Consider the following 22,849-nt stretch of genomic DNA (forward strand, 5'->3'; position numbering starts at 1 on the left):
GCGAATTCCCTCAACTTTTGCTTATCTGGGAATTGTTTAATCCTTCCTTAATATTTAAATGATAATCATGCTGGATACAGTATTCTTGGTTCGAGGCCCTTCTGTTTCATTGCATTAAGTATATCATGCCATTCTCTTCTGGCCTGTAAGGTTTCTGTTGAGAAGTCTGATGGTAGCCTGATGGGTTTTCCTTTGTAGGTGACCTTTTTTTTGTCTCTGGCTGCCTTTAATACTCTGTTCTTGTCCTTGATCTTTGCCATTTTAATTATTATGTGTCTTGGTGTTGCCCTCCTTGGGTCCCTTGACATGAGAGTTCTGTGTACCTCTGTGGTGTGAGAGGCCATTTCCTCCCCTAGTTTGGGGAAGTTTTCAGCAGTTATTTCTTCAAAGACACTTTCTATCCCTTTTTCTCTATCTTCTTCTGGTACCCCTATAATGCAGATATTGTTCCATTTCGATTTGTCACACAGTTCTCTTAATATTCTTTCATTCTTGGAGATCCTTTTATCTCTCTCTGCATCAGCTTGTCTGCATTCCTGTTCTCTGTTTTCTAGTCCATTAAGGGTCTCTTGCATCTTGTCAATTCTGCTTTGAAGTCCTTCAGAGATTGTTTTATTTCTGTATTCTCCCTCCTTAGTTCTTGCATATTTCTCTGCAAGTCTATCAGTATGGTTATGGCTTTTGTTTTGAATTCTTTTTCAGGAAGATTGGTTAAATCTATCTCCCAAGTTCCTTCTCAGGGAAAGATGTAGAAGATGTTGAACATGTCTGGTTTAGTCTTGTCTGGGTCAAATTTTTTTGACTTTTCATGTTGATAGGTTCAATGGTGAGCTATTGACTTGTCTGTCAGCTGGGAGAGCCCAGACTCTTTCCATTTGCTCCTGGCCTTTCTTTACTGGGACAACTGTGACCCCTAGTGGCTTGTGTTGGGCAATTGCATGTAGACTGGTTCTCTTTTATCTTGCTGGGCCTGTATGGGGAAGCTCCCTTGCTGTGGGTATGGCCAGCCTCAGGCTGCGGCTATGCTATGGTGGGGCCCATGAGGGGTAATGGATGGGGTACTGTTTGGCTGTTTACCTCAGTGAGAGGTCTCAGAGCTGTTTCCCAGGGCATTAGTGCGCCCGGAGTTCCCTGGAATTTCCAGCTGCTGGACTGTGACCCGGGATGCTTCCGTGCAGTTGTGGGGTCCCTGTCCATTTAAGACTTTCAAAAAACACTCGCTTTTCTTTGTCCCAGAGGTGCCGGCTTTGGGACCTGTTCACAGTTCTTACCGTCCTGCTTCCCTAGTTTTCAGCACCCCACGCATGCACTGTTTCTGCGCTCTGGTGCAGATGGCTAGGGCTGGGTGGTTAGCAGTCCTGGGCTCCCCCCTCCCTCCCCGCTCGACTCCTCTCCTCCTGCCATGAGCTGGGGTGAGGGGCACTGGGGTCCTGCCGGGCTGGGGCTTGTATCTTACCCCTTTCACCAGGTCCTGGGTTCTCACAGGTGTGGATGTAGTCTGTCTGTTTTCCTGAGTCTTCTGTTCTCTCTTTTAGGGATAGTTGTATTTGTTGTATTTTCAGAAATATATATGTTTTTGGGAGGAGATTCCCACTGTCCTACTCACGCCGCCATCTTGGCTCCACCTCTGTACAGCCTGTTATTAGGGAAAACACTTGTTAATAGTCACTCCTCTGTGTTGTATTATACCTTTAATTAAAGAATGTTAAAGGATTATAGGTTTTTTCTTTCATATCAGATATTGGGTATTGTGTTTAAAATAGTCTGTAGGAACTCAGATGTGTAGGTTAGAGATGTGATCTCTGTATATGCAGGTTAGCTCAGAGGTTCATGTCTACATGCAGTTATGACTTTCGGTGTAGTTGTTTATTGCCATGCTTCTGGTTGAGTGGTTAAGAGACAGGTTTTGTTGTCTGCCTGGCCTGAATTGGAATCCAATGTTATGAATTTGAGCAAATTGTTTGACCTCAAGATTCATTTTCCTTTTTAAATGAGGGATAATATTGCCCAGTTTTTATGGGTAATTTTCAGGTTTAAATAAGGTTATACATATTAAAAATTTAACGTGTAGTTTGGCACAAATTATGAATTGAAAAGTGGTGGCTGATATATTTCATGTGATGTTTGTATATTTTTTATGTATTATTTTTTATTTTCTTAATTTAATATTTCATATATTTTTATAATCTATTGACCCTGAGAGTTGACTGTTCTGTTATTTTATTCTCAAAAAATATTTTAATGTCTTCCACAGGAGTTTGTCTCTACCGTTATCCGTTTACTTGACAGCCCTTCAACCTCCATTAGAGCAAAAGCATTCCTGGTTCTTTTGTATATTTTGATTCATAACCATGAGATGCTGCTGCTCAGCTGCCAAGCAAGGTATGATTTTCTCTGTTGGTTTCATCAGTAAGTTCAATTTGGCACCTTTTTTATTAATTTTCTTAGTATTTCATGGTGTTTATGAGCCTAGTATTGAACCTTTTTTCCCCTAGATTTTTTCAAGGGCTTAGTTTTTTCACTGACATCCTCAGCTTGGGAACACTGAGGACCCTGAGAAGACCTTTAGAACTGAGTCAGAGTGGTGGGAAATACCCATAGTGCTCTGCATCTGAGTGCATCTGAGGCAGGTGGTTAGATGTGGGTCAGGTGTGCATCTGTGGGAGGCCGTCTTGATTGGTGGTCTGGCCACTGTCTTCACTGTTGTAGGGCTCTCTGAACCTTGGCAGGGCAGCCTTGTGAAGTAGAGGAAGAGGCAGGGTGGGAATCAAGTGTTTATGGAACTGGTCCTAGGCGGGAAGACCTGAATCTCTGGATTTTACTTCCTTTCTCTGAAAAGAGAGGGTATCCTGATGTGCCTCTGGTCTGTTCATGCTCTGATATTTCATGATTAACGTTTTCTGAGTTTTCTGGCCCATTTTCTGTTAAAGCCTAGAGGAACCTTGAAAATACAATTTAATATCTATTTCTTGATCCAGCTTTTCACTTAGCATAGACTACTGTAGAAAGTCTAGAATTACTGAGATTGAGACTTATGTAGATTAGGGATTAGAAATCCTTTTCCTGTAAACAGAGAGGAAAGTTTTTAGGATTTATGGGCCAAGAGGCAGATTTGTGGATATTATATATTTACTTGTATAATGAGAGAAAATACATTTCCACAAATTTTTATTGATATGAAAAATATAGTAATAATAATAGAAGGTCTTTTTTTTTGTAATGCAGTTCTACTTAGAAAGAATTCTATTTTGGGGGAGATAGAACATTTTGCTTAGTTAGGACTCAATGGCCATGTCCTCATCTTTAAATTAATTGCAGATATTCATGTTAGTGCTGATCTCGAATGCAATTTTATATCACCACCTGCTTTGAAAATGTCTTTTCCCACAGGTGGTACTGCCACATTGTGAGCACATGATTTTAACTGTCATTGCTTAGAAGGCATTTGTAGGGTTCCATTAATTCTTTGATGTTTGCTTTTGAGCATGTTATTACTTTGCTGATTAATCATTTAATGATTTCTAAGTGAAGGCTGTGTGAAGCCTCTTTGTTTCCCATGTCTCAAGTATCACTGTCCTTCGTTGTTTTATGTCCAGTGTCTGAAAAGTGATGTTTCATATTTTGTCTGTTTTTTAGTTTTTTTAGATGGGAAGGTGAATCCTGTCCCTGCTAGTCCATTAGGCCTGGAAGCAGAAGTTGCTCTTGTCTATTTTAAAAGGCCTCATCACTGGCTTTGCTGCCTCTAATATCTGCTTGTGTCTACTGTCATTTTTCATCAGGACAAATAATATCATTTCTCAACAGATGCTCTGACATCATTTCTTGTACTCACAGTCTGGTCTCCATGTTGCAGCTAGAGTATCTCCTAATAGCATAAATGTTTTCAGCTTTTGTTCATTCCCTTCTCAGACTCTTCTAATAATGTCCTGTCATGCTGAAATAATCCCCCTGCTCTGCCTTACTCCATCCAGCCCCTGCCCACTTTAGCCCTGGTCTTCTGTTTCTTTTCTTTGTGCTCACTCCATTCTGGCCACCAGGTCTTTGTGTTGCTTATGCACACTGACCCTGTTGTGCTCACCTTGGGGTGCTCCGCAGGTGCTGCTCCTTGTGCCTGTGTTTCTCCCAGATGTTTTCATGTCTGGCTTCCTCAGGTCATTCAGGTTCCTTTCAGTTCAAGGCTTGCTTCTTCTGAGAGCTCCTCTGATCATCCCACCTAAAAGACCCCTCATCACTTCAAGTCTGGAAACTCTTTAACTGGGAAGAACTAAACCACTAAACCATCAGAGACCTGGCATGATACACTTGTTCCTCCCAGGAAACTGCTGTGATTTCTGTGCATCTGAATGAATATTTAGAAACTTCAGCAGCTGTGGGAAGGCGGTGGCCTGAATGTGCTCCCTGACCCCACTGTCCACTCTGCCCTCTGGAACAGCACTGTGAGCAGGATGACTGTAGAGAAGGGCCTGGAAGATGAGACTTAGCCTTGCCTGAGAGGTGAGGGCAGGCTCCCTTCTCTCTGTGCTGTGTGGCAGAGATTAGACCTGTCCTTCAAGTCTCAGAGAATAGTAGACCTTTGGGCTGCCACAGGGTCCCAAATGCAGATGTTTTCTGTGAGCGGTTATTAGGGCTGCACTCCTGTTGCCAAGAGGTGTAGAGCAGGACGGTACAGGGGTCAGTCTGCACCAGTCTGTGAGGCTGCAGGGAGATGACTTCATTTTCCTGCATTTGAAGAAAACCACTCTCTCCCACCACCTGCTTCTTTGCCACAACCTGTCCTGATCAGGTGCAGAGTGGGTGAAGAAGTCATGAGGAAGTGAAGGAGTTCACAGTCCTGGGGGATGCAGTGCTGGCAGGAGACTGGACACGGGCAGCTCTCACTGCAGCAGAGCGAATGGAGCAGACAGACATCAGCAAGCAAGCAGCAGAAACTCCACGGAGAAGCAGTGTTTTAAGATTCAGCTGCAGACCTGGAAGAGAATGGCCCCTGCTGGGGACGGCATTGGTGCTTGGAAAGGTGGTGTGAGGGAATACACTGACTTACATGGAGGCCGATTACAAAGACATAGAAAATTCATGGAAAACAATAGGAAAGATGAAGTGTAGGTTCAGGAGATGTCACATGCCAGGAATTCCAGGAAGGAAGGAATAGGTGGAGGAGAATTTCTCATTAAAGAAATAATAGCCATTGTCTTACGCTTGAACATGCACTCTTCTGGTACTGTAGGAAATGGTGAGGAAGGGACTCAAAAAGTCACAAAACCACAAGGGGAAAGGAAGAGATGACCAAAGCTGATGAGCATTGTCACCTCACCACGTCTTTGTATTTTAGAAGGTAGAAAGCTGATAGATGTGTGTTTGCAAATTTAGAAGATTGGTGATTGCCAGGGTTCTTGTCTGTCTGCACAGGGAGAAGCCATCAGGTGACAGTACTGCATGTGACAGAACTCAGGCGAGGCTGAGAGGTGGAGGGACCGGTGTGTTTGAAGGCAGTGCTGTGAGGGAGGTGAGATCCAGGATAGGAGGGCTGATGGGAAAGCTGCCTGGAGGTTCTGTTCCCAGCCCTCCTCCCCCTCTTCCCCTGAACATCCAGGACCCGCCTCCACTGCAGCAGGAGGTTTGAAGTGTATTGTGGGCAGTGTGAACTGGAAAGGCTGCAGATGTGGGGTTTCAGATATAGGGAGAGGAGGTGCCTTGTGAGAGGTGTGTATGTATGAAAGTGGGCTGACTCTGCAGAGGTAGCATCCGGTCCTTGCCCCTCCTTCACGTCTAGCTACTGCAGGCCTGGCCTGCCATACTATTGGCCAGAGTTTGGAATTTCATCTCAAGGAAGCTCACTGATTCCCAGTAAAAGCTCTACAAGGGCTGACATTTGTGTGTCCCTTCTTCAGGTAGTGACACCTTGCCTGGTGTTCCTGTGGGGGACACTGTCGCACATAAGTCCTCCCCTCACACATGGACCACTCCCTGCCGCACTTCAGTACATCACTTTAAAATATGAAAGGGCAGCCAAGAACCACCAGATATCTGAGGGAAGCCTCAAACATGAAACACAAAAGCCAAAGCTCACCAACAAATGAAAGGGGCTTGGCAGAAAAAGTTCATGGAAAAAGGAACGAGGATAACGTTAAACCTACGGGTAAATGCTAAATCTTCCTCAGTTTAAGAGGGACACACCTCATTCTTCCTCATTATCTGAGATACCATTTCTCAGTCAACGCACTGACAGTGTCTGAAAGCTGTGGGGCATTGACACTCTCAGGCATTGCTGGTGGGAATGCGACATATTATAACTACTATGAAAAGAAATTTGGCAATATTTAGAAAAATGACATATTTTTACCCTTTTTTCTGGCTATCTCACTTCTGGGATACAGTGTCCCAAGATCTGTTATTAGCCAAGAAGTGGAATGACATAGGATCTGTGTACAGCTGTGGAGTGATCTCCGGTATTATTATCCTGAAAAAAGCCAGGTGCAGAACTATACTTATAGTAATTACCTTTTGTATAAGAAAGGGGTGAAAACAGGAATATGCATTTACTAATATTTTCAAAAAGAAAGAAAGGAAGGATAAGGAAAAAATTAACAAAAATGACAGTTTATAGGAAGAGGAAGAGAATGAGGAGCAGGGATGAAAACTGTACTTCTCTGAATGTACCTGTTTTATGACTTAGGTTTAAGAGCCATGTAAATGCTTTACATAAGTAAAAATAAAATTAAGTAAAAATGTTAAAAATGAAGCAGTTGCTAAAAATTGAAGACTAACCTGGTATCAAGTTTGTGATACAACTTGCTGAAGAAGAGATATTGAAGTGCTTTTACATAGTATTTGGCAGCATTTTAACTAGAAATCCAATTTCTTTAATGATTACAGGGCCATTCCAATTATTAATTTTGTCTTGGTTTAATTTTGGTAGCTTATGGTTTTTGAAGAATTGGTCAATTTCTTCTTTGTTACTGAGTTTGCAAGAATAACATTTTTTCTTAGTGTTGCTATTTCTAACTCCTGAGGATCTGTGGCAGTATCCCTTTTATTCCTGAGACTGATGATTTGTGTCTCCCGTCCTTTTAGTTTTTTACCAGTTTTGCTAGAGATTTATCAATGTGTTTGGTGTTTTTTAAAGTAATTGTTTCATAATTTTATTTATTTTCTGTTTGCAATGTCATTAATTCTCTGATTTTTATCATTTTTTCCTTCCCCTTGCTTTGGGTTTGTTTTGCTTTTCTTTTTTTAGTTTCTTAAAATTGAGATTATTGATATGACAGACCTTTTCTCTTTATAAAAGGTCTCATGTAAATTTAGTGCTGTGTCCCATTTTTCAGCAACACTTTTGCTGTTCTTATATTTATATTGTTGTTCAAGTTTTTTTCCCATCAGTTCTGTGTATCTTTTTTATTTCCTTTGAAACTTTGATTTGTGGATTATTTAGAAATGTGTTAAAATTTCATATATTTAGAGATTTTTCCATTGCCATCTTGTTACTGATTTCTAGTTTTATTATGGTCAGAGAACATGTTCTGTATGATTCCAGTTATTAAAAATTTATTGAGGTTTGTTTTATGTTTAGCATATGTGGTTTATCCTTGTGAAAGTGCCATGGGTGCTTGAAAAGGATGTGTACTCAGCTAGTTGGGTGAAGTGTTCTTTATGTGTCAAATCCTTTTTCCTCATTGTGTTGTTTAGGTACTTTGTATTCTTACAGTTTTTATTTCTAGTATTTCTATCAGTTGCTGACAGTAGGATACTGAAGTCTGCCAGTATAATTGTGGACTTGTCTATTTCTCTTTTTAGCTCTAACAATCTTAACTTCATGTATTTGGAGACTCCATTGTTTGGTACATACATATTTAGGGTTATTGTATTTCTGGTGGGTGGATGCTTTGTCATTATGTAACTCTCTAATCATCTTTCCTCTGAAGCCTACTTCATCTACTATATAGCCATTTTAAATTAATGTTTTCATTTTATGCCTGTCTTCTTCCTTTTACTTTAAACCTATTTCATTGCATATGAAGTTAAGTTTCTTGTAAATAGCATATAGCTAAATCATAACTTTGGATCTACTCTGCCAATCTCTGTCTTTTAATTGGTGTATTTGGGACTTTACATTTAGGGTATATTGATATGTTAGGGCTTAAGTCTGACATTTTTGTTTCTAGGTTTTTCTTACCTTCTTGTGGGTTGTCAGAACATATTTAGGAATCTTTGGTTTGCTGATAGTACTTTTAGGTGTATCAAAATATCATTTTCCATAATTTCCTTAATGGTTGCTCAAAGTATTTTATAAATCTATCAGTCATCTGTCTGTCTGTCTGTCTGTCTATCTATCTATCTATCTATCTATCTATCTATCTATCTATCTATAACTTATAACAGCCTACTGGTCTCAATGCTTGGTGAAGATAAAGACCTGATTTCCATCTATTCCTCCTTCTTAAAAAATATAATTGTTTAAAGTATCTTTTCTACATATAATGAACAGTTCCTCAGGTGAGGTTATAATTTTTGCTTTAATCATCAAATATGATTTAAGAAACTCATGAAAAGTGGGTTAGACATTATTATATATATCCCTAATTTTACCCATTCTGATGTTCTTTACTTTTGGTATTCTTAGCTTTATGTTATCCTTTCCTTTATGTTTAGAGAGCTTTCTTTTGCCATTCTTTAAGGTTAGGTTTGCTATAAAGTTACTGTTACTTTTCTTTTTTCTGAGAAATCTTTATTTCCCCATTATTCTTGAAGCATGTTTCACTGCTTGCTTCTTCACAAGTTGAAACTTGTGTTTGGCAGTTTTTTTTAAAGTCCTGAAAAATAGTCCACTTCTTCTGGCTCTGTACGTTCATATGAGAAATCAATTGGTGTTTCTTTATCAGTGATAGGTCATTTCTGTCTGGCTATTTTAAAGATACTTTCTTTGTCTTTAGGATTTAGAAACAGTTATAATGTATGTTTGGATTTCTTTGGGTTCCTCCTATTTTGAGTTTATTCAGCTTCTTGAATCTGTAGATTTATGTCTTCTGCTAAATTTTGGTATTTTACAGCATTATTTCTTCAAATACTTTTTTAGTCCCATTTTCTCTTTCCTCCTTGTCTTGGGACACTGATGATACAAATATAAGGTATTTTATTATATTTCTACTGGTCCCTGAGCCTTACTCTTAGTCTGTTTTTTATCTGCTTTACAGATTTCATAAATTCAATTAATCTGTTCTTATGACTAATTATGTTCTCTGTCACCTGTACTCTATTGCTGAGTCCATCTAGAGAGTTTTTTTTGTTACTGTATTTTTCAGCTGTATACTTTACATTGTTTTCTCTGAAACCTTTTTTTCCTCTGAAATAACCTTTTTTTTTCTCTCTAAAATTTTCAGTTCTTTCATTGGTTGAAAGAGAATCTGAGAATTTTTGTGATGGCTGCTTTGAAACATTTATTAGATCATTTTAGTATCTGATTCATACTGGTATTGACATCTGTTGATTGTATTTTAGATTCATGTTATGATTTTTTTGGTTCTCACTAAAATTAGTAATTTCTTATTATAGCCTGGACATTTTGCCTGTTAGAAGACTCTGTGTCATTAAGTCTTGTTGTTAGGTAAGAGGTGGATGTCCAGCTCATCAATGGGACCCTATTGACACTAACCCTTTGGGGGAATCAGATTACTGCTTGCTTCTGCTGCTTGGGGAATGGAAGATCAGCTTGCTGCTCAGACACACTGGCACTATCCCTGCAGAGTGGTTTGCTGTGTCTGGATAGGGAGTGGAGGATCAGTGGCCCACTCAGTCTCATGGATCCTACCGCTGTGAGGGAATCAGGTCATTGCTGCCTGCTTCCACCAGGTAAAGGATGGAAGATTAGCTCCCTGTTTGGCCTTGTGCATATCTCCCAGCTGGGGATTGAGAGTGGGCCATCTGCTTCCCTGGGGTGGGGGTTCAGGTGGAAGATCAACCTCTGATTGACTCAACTGAAACAACAGAAGAGGGAGAGAGAGAGGGTTGTATGTAGTTTTCTGTTGGTCTTTTGCTGGAGCAAGGCAGGTCTTCTTAAAGTTTTCTGTTAGGCTATCTTTTTGCTGGCTTATTGGCTAGGGGTAATAGGCTTTTTCTTTTTGTGGGCAGTTCTGGGTTGGAGGCTTCTGTAGGATCCTTTCCTGAATATGTGAGAGGTGATAAGGAAACCGAGGAGACCGAGCACCATGTTCCTTGAGTCCTCCATTCTCTAGGGAATCTACCATTCAGAGTATTCCTATGCTTTTTATATTATGTCCAGGGATTTTTAGTTATAAGGACCTGGGAGGAATGGGGCTATTCCATCTTGGCATAACTGTTAACGGTATTTTTAACTTTGGTTCGAACAGGCCTCCATTTGGTGTTTAGCTATTAGAAATAGAAGTGTGAATTATTCAGGATTGTTTCTGGAGTTGTCAGTGTAGCATTGTTTCTAATGGTCATTACCTGGAAGTATAGTTAATATCCACTGGTAATGAAATGCTTAAATAAATGATGGTATAGCTATAATGTGAGTTCAGTAATTCATTTGATTAACTTAGAGTTATTCATTATATATACATAAGTGAAAAAATGAAAGATCAGAGTTGTATATTAATTATGAAGTTATTTTTATAAAACAAATAAAAATGGAAAAAATCCTTCTATTTGTGTTCATTTGTATAAAAATTAATTTAAAAAAAAAGACATGAAAGGGTAATACCAAATTGATTATCTGAGGAAGGTACAATAGGGAGATTATTTGTTAACTTTATTCATTTTTATTTTTAGCCTTATTGTAATAAGCATATTTCACTCCTGTAATTAAGAAATCTAATGAAGCAAGTAAAGAAAAACTTAAAACAAATGTGAGCAATAGGTACTAGCTGATTTTGAAGGTGAAGAGAATCCTTAAGGCTGTCAAATTTGCTCAGGCTTTGTAGAGTAAATTTAGTGATATAAATTACTCTCAGAAACATGGACAGCCAGTCCTAACTATGGAAAATGATTGGTTATTTGTTCTTTCATGCTTTGAAGCCCAGGTGTTACACTGGTGTGTATATAAAATGCAAGGTTGAATATAAAGGTAGGCAAAAGAGAGGCAGACTTCAGGCTAGAGAGATGTGAAACTTCTCTGTTATGAATTTATATGAAAGATTGTTTTCCTTCTTTACCTTTCCTTTGGAACTCCACTAGCAGCTGGAATTCTGAGCTAACGATGATGTTGCCCATCTGCCTGAGAACTGAAACCTCACATCAAGAACCCACAATAACCTTTGCTACATTATATAGATATTTTTTCTTGCTTTACCATCACCACCATTGGCCTTTTATGGATTACATTTCAGCACGTTTTCTATGATGTCAGCTCTCAAATCTATCTAGCATGACAGGCAGTGAAAATGAGCTGTCAGGATCAGATAAAAATGATATGATAGCCCCCAAATGTCCACCTACTTCTCCAAATGGCTTCATACGCATATTGAATATGACAGGCTCTACAGTAGGGTCTTAGGTGTCTCTATGAATGATGACCCTTTTGGAGGCTGAGTAGACTGGTAAGTTCAATGTATAGCTTTGCTGTGCGCCTGAAATTGCCGTGATTCCCAGTGGTCAGGTTTTCCTAGAGGTTTGTTTTTTCTTTCCGCATAGCACTGTGGTAATCCAGTGAAATAAAATCTGCTTTGATCTTAAAGATTAAAAAAAATAAACATTTACTCTGTATAATTGATTAACTGTGTGGGAAAAAAATGTTCTCATCTTACACCATACGAAAGTCAATTCCAGATGGATTAAAGAATTATATACCAAAAAGAAACTATAAACAGCTGGAAGAAAATATGCTTAACTATTGGCAAGGAAAGCTTTTTTAAGTAGAAAAGCAATGAAAGAAACTGTAAAAGGAAATCCTGATAATTTGGATATATATATATATATATATATATATATATATATATATATATATATATATATATATTGTATATCTTTCATATTCCCCAAAAATCATAAATAGAAGTTCATGCTAACAAAATCACATTTTTCATCATGTATAACAGAGTTGCTCTATTGTAAAGAGATTCGTAAAGATATAAATGGGTATTCAGCCTCATTAGTAATCAAAGAAATGCAAATTAAAATGATAACCAAATACTATTTCTATGCACAATCACCTCAAATCAAGAAGAAAAAACTAGCAGTATCTTACATCCAAAGTATAGATAGACAACTTTTGACCAGTCGGTGAGACTTCTTGAGGGCATTTAGAAATGCATATCAGGAATCCCTATGATTCAGTAGTTCCCTGTTATAAATGAACTTGAATCATACGTTTGTACTTTCTGGAGATGTAACCCTGCCTTCTCGTGGCTGCTGGGTCTTCATTAACTGTAGCTAATGGATTCGGAAGTCCCTAGGCGCTGTGCAGAGGATGCCCGGGTCCTAGTTGCCCTGTCTGTGCTGTTGACAACAAGCCAGTAGTCTACTTCATTTTGGAGCCAGCAAATTGTACTGAACCATTCATTAACTGGGCTCCGTACTTTTCCTCTTCAACTAACTGGGCAGAATCAGGGTCAAGGGAGGGGAGGCAATGCAGAAGTGTACTTGTGGAAGGAATCTGAACCACCTACTCATGAAACATACTAGTTCATCTTGGACCTGTTCAAGCTTTTATATTGATTAATCCACTTGAAGACTTCTGCTGTGTGCTCAACTTAGTGGCTTGCTGTGTCAGGTTAATGATACAGGTAATAATAGTAACTCAGGTCATGTGATAATTTGATGTCGGTAGTTACGTATTCATTCTCAGGCACTGTTTCTCAAAAGAATAGTAGTCCTCAAATGAGAAGGTGCTTTGCTCTAAAACCTCTATCTTAGTCCATTTGGGCTGCTGTGACAAAATATTAAAGACTAAGTAGCTTATAAACAACTGAAATTTCCCACAGTTTCGGAGTTGGGCCAGCAGAGTTGGGTGAGGGCCCTGCTCTGGGTCTCAGACTTTTCCTTTTGCCCTCCCATGGAGGAAGGGACTGAGAAGCTCTGTGGAATCTCATTTATAAGGGTACTAATCCCATTCATGAGGGCTCTGCCTTCGTGATCTAACCACCTCCCAGAGGAGACCTGCTCACTTTCTAACACCATCACACTGGGCATTAGGATTTTAGCGTGATTTTCGGGGTGGACACAGACTTCCAGGCCAGAGCAGCCCAAAGATCTATGTTGTGATTCACTTCAGGTTTCTTCTCTAGGGCCCCATAGTCACCTGTTTGCCACCAGCACTCAGTGTCATGGGACAGGCTGAGTCATAGGGCCCATGTGGCAGAGCAGCTTGAACTGCAGGCTGGACTTGCAGCAGAGCCTTTTATTTACCCGACTCCACCCAAACTAGCACGTTAGTGGGTTCTCAGAAAGCAAGAGGGACACCTTCAAAGGCGGTATGTATTGCCTCCTAAGTTCATAAAACCTCACTGGTCAGAGCACAAGATGCAGTAACTTTGACCTGGAGGTCCATGGATTTTTATGGAGTCTGTTGGTCTCTCATATGTCTTATTGAGCTAAGTAAGGTACTTGCTGCTAATTGTTCCTCAGGTCGCATCAGCTTAATGTCATCAAAGCCGTGTACAAGTGTGATGTTTGGTGGAACATAAAGGTGATTCGACATCTCTGCAGAATGTTTCATGGTGGAGAGGAGAATCAATGGCATAGTTCAAAGGCTAGGCGGTGATCATCGACTGTTAACCCCGATGAGTAAAAGCAAACACATGCTGGGGGTTCTTCCAAACTGGTACAGAGAAAAGAGGCCTTTGCCAGGGCTTGACAAATGGATAAAGAGGAAAAAGCAACTACAGTGACAGGGCTATGTGGGCTTGCTCCAGTAGAAATACTGAATCTTAAATTGCAGCTGCAACTAGTTGCAGCCTATTTATATTTTGGGTAATACAGTCATTCAAGATCCATCATAGTCATTTTCTAAGATTCTGCACTGGCCAAGTAGACAGTTTAAATGGGGATATAATAAATTCTATCACCTGTAAATATTTTGCTATTGGTATTGATTTTGATGATTTGGTTTTCTATCGGTATGGGTTACTGTCTTGTTAGAGAGGGTATATGCCAGGGACTTCCAAGCAAAGCAAAGTGTGGTGTTTTGATTCTCTGGAACTAGTGAATATCCACAACAAGAAACCAGTTGTGACATTGTCCTGGATGTACCCAAATGGGCTGGATAGCCATAGTTCACATCTTACTCCAGCGGGGCTCTGTGTATCGGAAGATCTGCAGTAGAAATAGACGTAAATAGTCCACTGCCGAGCACAGTGAGCTCAGCAGCACTTGAAGGGGTGAGGATGTCCAGGGGTTAGGAATGGTGGGGGCAGGGGTGATGGCATCTTTGAGGAAGAGCCTGGATTAAGGAAAGGAATGTGGCTTCTCCATTTTTAAACCCATGTAATTGCCTTCCCACAATGCAAATGTGCAGTTCTGTTAGTAATAGACTACTGGAATCTTGTCTCCTCTGCACACAACTTCCAGGCAGTCTGCTCCTTTCCCTTGAGTCTTTTGCTGCTGCTCTTCTCCACCTGCACGCCTAAGTCTAAACCTGGCTTGTTCCCCTGCTCTTAGACCGTAGGGTGTTGTGGTGTTCCACCACCTTCCCGGGCAGGTGTTTGCTTTGTGTGTGCTTGTACCTGCCCTCAGTCCACTTATATCTGCACCAGCATCTTAAGGAAATTCTTTGAAGTTCTGGCTGTGAATGGTACAGTTTCCTATTTTTAGGTCTACTATAAATTTCTTGTGAGAATATGGCAGGAAGAGAAGTAATATGCTTGAATTCAATTTTCCAACTTGAAACAGAATGTACTTTTCTAGTTGTGGGGCTCATAGTGGAAACTTAACACACATTCCTTGCTTTTTTCCCACCTCAGTTCTCCCTCTTCTGCTTCATTCTGGATCCTCTTCACTTCTCTGTCATTCCTGTCCTTAGGCGATTGCATCTACTCCCGTGGCTTCAGATTCCATCTCTCTGCTGACGTGCACCTATCTGGCTTTTCTCCACTCCAGGCTTATCTTAACATGTTTGATGGCATGCCCCAGAGTAATCTTCAAGGTAACATACCAACGAAATCTGCATCCCAACTCCACCCTCCAAGACTCTCTTCTCTCAATAACATTCAGAAACATTCAGGAGCATTCTCCATACAGTTGTTCAAGTGAAGACCTCTGATAACCATGTTTTTTTCCCCTGTAACTCAGTCCAACTCATCAGCAGATCATACTCTTCCTCCAGAAGATGACTCCCCCCTGCCCCCTGCCCATTTACCCTCTTCCCATCAGGACTGTCCCTGTGCTAATCCAACAACACTAGCCTTCTAACTGATCTGCTTCTAGACTTGCATCCCACCCCTCCTCCCATAATTCATTTTCTATACAAAAGCTGGAATAATCTGATGAAAACATGCTGCAGTTTGTTGAATTCAAGGCAATCCTCATTATAATATAAAAACTCAGTTTTTTAATGGTAGGTCCAAAAAGAATGCTTTTTGGGACCTATGGTAAGTGTGCATAAATATTTATATATATATTTAGGAATGTGATGAAATAGACAAATATCATCTTGTAACTATTTAACTTATCACTGTCATTACAACTTTACAATTGCATATGTAAAATGTACTAATTTAGAAATTTTTTCCTTCTTGCATTTCATAAAATAAATTTAATTCCACATTCCACATGCATCTTTTTAAACTGCCTTATTGACATGTTACCACAACGTGTTTGGCATCAGTTCCTAGAGTTTCTTCTGCATCATTTGACATAGTGTTCCAGAGAATATCATCTTTCCTTCCATTTAAAGGATTTCACAGAAAGCACTTCTTACACCAATGTATGATGATGTCCTTGAAAATAATTTTATATGAACCACAAGTTCTTGTATAACAGTAGACAGTTGCTTAGGCATTTTTCCTGTGCTTATTTGTAATCTACATAATTTGATGTGAGTATTAAGTGGATATATATATTCAGCATTTTTCATTTTTGTTTATAGTGGGAAGGCTTTTTGGAATGACCTAACTTGTCTTTGTCAGAAGCTAGAAGCCCATAGTCATCTTTCTCTATGTACTATTATCTACTTGGCATCCAGGACACTTTATTATTTTTTATTTTGACTTTTTCTTCCTCCTTCACTAGTAAACTCTTTCTCAGTTTCATTTGGTGGTCCTTGCTTCTGATCCAGCCTCTATAGTACTTCCGTGCTCCATCTTTGGATATACATTCCCTAGGTCATCTCATTTAGCTTGATGGCCTTAAATACCGTCTACCTATGGGCCACTTTCAGATTAATATCATCAGCCCAGATGCGTCCTCAGATTCAGACTCAAATATCAACTGCTGACCTATCTATACTTTCTTGTCCAATAATGGTTTTTCTACCCCAGACTTGCTTTTCTAGTGGTCTTTGCATGTCTCAGTAAATGGCAGCTGTTTTTTCCAATTGCCTGGTTGCATGCCGTTATCCTTGGCTCTTCTCTGTCTTCCACCGCTCAAAGCCAGTCAAAAGCAAGTCTGGTTATTTGTACCTTAAAAAGATATCTGGAATCTAACCAGCTCACACTATTTCCACAATACCACACCAGCCAAAGCCACCACGACTTCTCACCTGAACTATTACAGTTTCCTCCGTCTTCCTTGTTAGGTCTCTATAGTCTGTCCTTACAGTATGCAGAGTGATGTCTGCACCTCAGAGTCATCAGGCCATTCTTTCTAACTGAGAGTTGAATACAAGGTTCTTCCCAGGGCCTGCAAGAGCTCACAGGGTCTGGAGCCTGGTTATGTCTCTGATCTTTCCTTCATTGCCCCAGCTGCCCAGAAGCACACCAGGCACGTGCCTGCCTTTGGCTATTGCGTGTGCCTCCCCAGCCGCCTGCCGTGTTCTGCTGTAGCTTCCACATTGCTTGCTTCTTCACTCTTTGTTGTCTCTGCTTAAATCACATCCTGTTGGAGAAGCCTTCCCTGACAAATGACCAATTGAATGAGTAAACAGAAGCATGGCCATAAAGCAGGTGGGCAAGATAGAAGGCAGATGAGGGAAGCATAAAGGTAGATGTGTGTGAAATCAGTGTAAGGATTCTAATGGAAATGAGATTAAGAAAATTGTGATCATGTCACTGGGAATGAATAAATGGGAGGAAATGATAGGGGGCAGAAGATTGAGAAACACACATCCTGGGGAGAAGTAATCTTACTAAAGATTACAGGAGGGGCCTGTGAGGGGGAAGAGTGGATATTATTTATTTGTGGTTTACGTGAATCACTGTTCAGATTGCTGGTCTTTTTAACTGGATCCCCTTGTGGAACACTGAGAAGCACCATTTGCAGTTTTGTTGTACAACAATTGTGAAGTGTTTATGGACACTGCACTCAAATGTTTCCATATTTTCTTTCCTTTATAGCTTGTGAATACTTCTAATAACCAATGTTCCCTTGTCAGTAAAGTCAGTTTATTCTGCTGTAGCCTGTGTAAACACATCCTGTAGTGGGAAGATACCTGGGGGAGCATGAAGGAAGGGGCGGTGTTCTTGAGCTCGTCTTATATTGTTACGGATCCCATCCATCTTTTTGTTCTCCCAGTAGAGGTAATAGATATTTTTGTTTAATGCGTTCAAAGTCTGTACTAGGGTTTAAAAACTATTTGGTTTTTTTCTTTAAAAGACATTTCAAGTATGGTAATTAAGCAGTATGTTATTAAATTTTATAATGGATACTTTAAATTTTAGAGAAAAATGTATTCCTTGTAGGCAAGTGTGAATTTACTTTTTTATACTTTGTAAATTTTGATTTATTCTGGATTCCCTGATTGCAAAAGGTAAACATTTCCATTTTCTATGTTCTCTATTTCTGGAATACCTGTTTGTATGGAGGATTTCCTGAAACAGGAAAGAAGCCCACTTTTGAATCTTCTCAGTCTCTGATTGGATTAAGGTGATCCAGATTTATTGATAGTCTTTCTGCCTTCTAGAAGCAAATGTAAATCCTATCTGGATAAGTTTAGCCCTGGGCCTTAAGATATCCTTTTAGTTTCCATGTATAGAGTCTAACACTCAGGCCTATGAGGAGATAAGGTACTAACTATCTTTATTACTTATATTTCTTTATTATTTACCTAAAACAAACTCTATTTATTGCTTATATATCTTCATTACCTAAAACAAACAAGATAAAAGACAATGGAATTATCAGATGTAGATCTTGAAATAACTGTGATCAATGTAGTCAAGGAATGTGAAAGGAAATTTCAGTAGAGAACTGGAATTATAAAAACAAACAAAATGGGTGTTCTAGAACTGAAAAATACAACAATGGGGAGAACTCAGTATATTGGGTTAACAGCAGATTAGACACAGCTGAATAGGGAATCATTATACTGGAGTTATCTGGGGTCAGTATAGAAAGATAGAGACCAGAGGATGGAAACATGGAGAAGAGCAGAAGAGGCACAGGGGGAGACTGGGGAAATGACGGCTCTTACAGTAGAGACTGGATATCATCATGGGAAAAAAACTCAAGTTGTGCTGTACAAAATAGTCAATTCAAGTAGATTATAGATTTAAATGTAAAAAAATAAACAGTAAAACCTCCATTACACAACAAATATGACATTGGAGTAGACCAAGATTTTTAACAGGACATAAAAGCACTATTAAAAAGGAAAATATTGATAAATTGAACTATCTTAAAATTAGGAACTTCTGTTCATTAAAAGGCATCATTAAGACAGTAACAAGAAAAGCCATAGAGTAGGGAAGGTATTTGCCACACCAATAGTTGACAGGAGGCTCTTAACTGCAATATATAAAGAACCGAAGGGTAGATGATCTAACAGAAAAATGAGCATAAGACTTGAACAGGTACTTTACAGAAGTGGTTATCTCCAGGTGGCCATTTAACACATGAAAAGATGTATAGCCTTATTAGTTATCAGGAAAATTCGGTTTGATCACAGTGAGATACCAATGGATACCCATCAGAATGTCAACAATTAAAAAGCCCGATAATGCAGAATTTTGGCAAGCATGTAGAGCAGCTGTCATTCTTTTATCTGCCTGTTGGAGTATAAATTGACTTAATAATTACTTTAGAAAACTGATCATTAACAGAGTGTATTAAACTAAATCTAGGTGTGTTTTGTGATTCAGGAATTTCACTTCTAAGTATATATCTAACAGAAATGTTCACATACATCCAGCAAAAGATATGCTTAGCACTATTCATAAATTGAAACAGCTCCAACACTCATCAACAATATAATGAATAAATTGTTCACACACAGTACATGCAGCAGTGTAAAAGAACATGGATTTATATTAGCAAATATAATACCTAGCAAAGAAGTTATGCTCTCAGATAACTGGAAATGTTTGTCTAGTTATGATTAAGTGTTGAAGGAATGTCAGGCAGTTCTAGAAACTTTCAGTGCATGGTAAATTTTGTTGACTTCGAGCTTCACACTAAGATCATCTGTATGGATGTTTTTTATGTGAACTTTAGCATTAATATCTCTAGGATGTTTCTTTTGGGCCAGTTAGTTTTGCTGAAGAGCATGAAGAGCATTCCAGTTATCTGCGTAGAAGGCAGGGACCTGGCTGCCAGAGTCCCAGGAACTTGAACTGAAGTTCCAGTATTTGTTGTATGGAAATTCACCTATTCTTTCTCTGTTATAGTTTGATAGTGCTTTTTTTGACTTGGTCTGCTTTCTCCTACTCTGGAAACTTTTGGTTTTACTTTCTCAAGAGAATAAATCTTCAGACTTCTATCTGCCTGGGTACAGGTTTCATGGCAGTCACCTAGATTTATTGAGGATAGGAGGTAATCTAGGGGTCAACTTGCTTTTTAGTCAGATTATGCCATATAGTTATTTTACCCTTCTTCACCTTTACTTTCAAAAGTACTTTTTAAATCAGTAGTGCCAGTAAGTTGTTATCCACCTGGGTCAGCAGTGGATTTGGATTCCTTCCTCAATCTGTATGATAAATCAGTTTCCAGTACATTGAGGACTTCAGTGTGAAAGACACAAAGAAGGACAAGAAAAGTGGGAAAAGAAGGGGAAGAGAAAGATCCAGACCATATAAATAATGCCTACAGACCAGTACAAAAGGTCCGCGATCCAATGGGAGGATGAGCAAAGGACCTGGACAGGCATTTCACAGAAGAGGGAATATGAGCAGCAAAGAAAAAAAATATATAAATAATTGTGAAAATTCAAATTATGACCACAAAATACAGATGGGTAAAGACTAAATCTGATACAACTAGATAACCTGGTGAATTTGTAACTCAGAGGAAGCTCGTTCACTGCTGATGGGAGTCAGTTGGGACCATCACTTTGGGAAGCCATTGGCATTGTCGTGAAGTGGAGCATCTGAGGTCCACTCCTCTGTGTGTACCTCAGCACCTCTTGCACCTGTATGCCAGAAGACAGATGCAGCAGTATGGTTTTTAAGAAAAAAAGCTGAAAGCAGCTGTAATCTCTCTTACTAGAAGAATGAGTAAATAAATGGTTGTACATTCTGCACGTTCACTTAAAATAAAACTGGCCCAATAGTTATTTTATTTCCTTAAAGGAAATGTTTACATTTTTCTTACATCAAAAGGTGTAGAAAAGTTTTAATGACCTATATTTTTATAGCAGCTGCAGAGCTATGTCATCCACTCTCTCATTTTATTCGGTTGAGGCAGTGTTCCAAAGTTCAGGGAGGATTTTTGCGGTCCAAAGTGCAGGGGACGCAGGAAGCAGGATTTTTGACCATGCTGACTTGTGAGTCAGAGAGTAGGACGAGAAGCAGGGTTAGCCTTCTCTGAGAATTTTCTCTTAAGATATGTGCACTCAAGAAAGCAGTGTCTTGAGTTTGGTGGTGGTGGTTATAATAATAATGAATTATAATAACTACTAATAATAGAAATTGATACTAGGAGCTGCCGTATTTTTGAGTATTTTCCATGTGTCATGTCCCAAGCTATTATCTCAGTTAATCCTCACAGCAGTCCTCCAAGGCAGGCATTATTATCCATTTTATAATTAGAAAACTGAAGCTTTTAAGAGTTTAGGAAGTTTGTTCAAGACCATGCTGTTCAAAAGTGCTAGAGCTGGAATTACATACAGATTTGGCTGACACCTCTGTCTTAACATTGTCAAAGGAAAAGATTAGCTCTACTGAAGGAAAGGAAAAAAATCTAGAAATCACAGTGGGGACTGGCCATAGCAACATTTCGGGTATGTCGCTGTACTGCTGTTGGTTTACTTCGTATTTCAAGTCAGCTGACACTTGGCACTGTGAGGGAGCGTAGATTTATAGATCTTATAGAGAGGGGTAGTCTTTTTGCCTGCACTTAGCGTATCTCATTTGGTAAGGTGTCCTGCTAATTGAGCATTCCCTTACCTAAACAATTTTAAAAAATTGGCTCTGGAGGATAATGATATTACTTCATGTTTTAAAAACATTTTAATTAAACTTTTGAATAAATAACTTGTACTCATAGTTCAAAAACCAAAAAAGTTCAAAAAGTGAGAAACATCACCATCATGTAAAATTAAGCTTATTATTAGTTGCTTATGGCTCATTTATCCTTCCAGAGTTTTTTAATTCAAGCAAATATGAATATAGATTAAGCAAAAACCATACTATTTTGTACTTTTTACCTAACAACGTATCTTGTAGTTCTTTCCCCATAGTATACAGAGAGCTTCCTAAGTTTTTTTTTATATTCACATTGTAATGATGGACATATTTTATTTACCAGTCCTTTTTGTTGGACATTTCCCTACAAATTTTTTTGCTGTTATAAACAAAAAAATATGAATATGTGTCATATGTATACAAGTATATATATACATACAGTAATTTCTTCCTAGAGGTGGAATTACTAGACTTTTAATTTGATGATGCTCCCACCTATTTTCCATGGGACTTGCATTTCTGCCAGCAATATACTAGGGTATCAGCATCCTTAGAGTCGTCATAACATTTTTGGCTATCAAACTTGTTGAATTTTGGCCATCTGAGTGGTTAAAGGCAAAGAAAAGCAATATATATTTCTCTTATGGACAGAGTGGAGCATCTTTTTGCTTGAGCCATTTATGTTTTCTTCTCAGTGTAATGCCCTTTCCTAGCCCTTGCTCACTTTTTCTCTTGGTTTGTCAGTCTTTTTGTAATTGCTATCTGGGAGGCATATATATGTATGTGTGTGTGTGTGTGTATATATATATATATAAAATAGCCTTTTGTGATATGAAATGGAAATATTTTTTCCCAATTTGTTTTTTTTAATTCAGTCTTATTGAGATATAATTCACATATAAAATTATAAGGTATTTGAAGTACATATTATGGTGATTTGATACATGTATACATTATAAAAAGATTCCCCCATCTAGTTAGTTAACATATTTATCACCTCGCATATTTGCCTATAAGAACATTTAAGTCCTACTCTTTTAGCAAATTTCAATTATATAATGCAGTATTAGCAACAATATTGACCATATTTTACAGACCTCCTTCATCTTATACCTAAAGGATTATACCTTTATGGATTCCACTTATGAAATAGTGGGCTCTAACTTCTATGATTTACTCATTACCAAGAAGTTTTGTGCTCTGAATTCTTTAATATTGATAATTTCTTGGACTCATAAATATTTTCTCTCCAATATGACCAGTGCCATATATTTGTTAGAGTGTGGCTAGGGCTGGGCTGTAATCACTGACTAGAACAGAGGATGCTGGTTGGCTGGAACAGAACTTAAGCCTTTGATTTGGTGTCATCCTTGGGTGTTCCATTAATAGAACTCCAAATAATAATAGAA

The 22,849-nt window shown here is 38.8% G+C and overlaps 1 protein-coding gene across 18 annotated transcripts in view; it reads left to right on the forward strand.

The window, feature by feature from the left end:
• ULK4 (unc-51 like kinase 4) overlaps nt 1–22,849 on the forward strand; it is a 735,705-nt gene that overhangs the window by 225,783 nt on the left and 487,073 nt on the right. For 17 of the 18 annotated variants that reach the window (XR_012129586.1, XR_012129585.1, XR_012129584.1 and 14 more), the window contains one exon: nt 2,255–2,382. The exons of the other annotated variant lie outside the window; for it this stretch is intronic. Coding sequence is in view for 13 of the 17 variants with exons in the window: in XM_073232503.1 (XP_073088604.1) it covers nt 2,255–2,382 (128 nt within the window). In the remaining 4 variants the exon portion in view is untranslated. The remainder of the gene's footprint in view (nt 1–2,254; nt 2,383–22,849) is intronic. 18 annotated transcript variants of the gene reach the window in all.

This window comes from Manis javanica, chromosome 3 (assembly GCF_040802235.1).
Source record: "Manis javanica isolate MJ-LG chromosome 3, MJ_LKY, whole genome shotgun sequence".
NCBI classification, from domain to species: domain Eukaryota; kingdom Metazoa; phylum Chordata; class Mammalia; order Pholidota; family Manidae; genus Manis; species Manis javanica.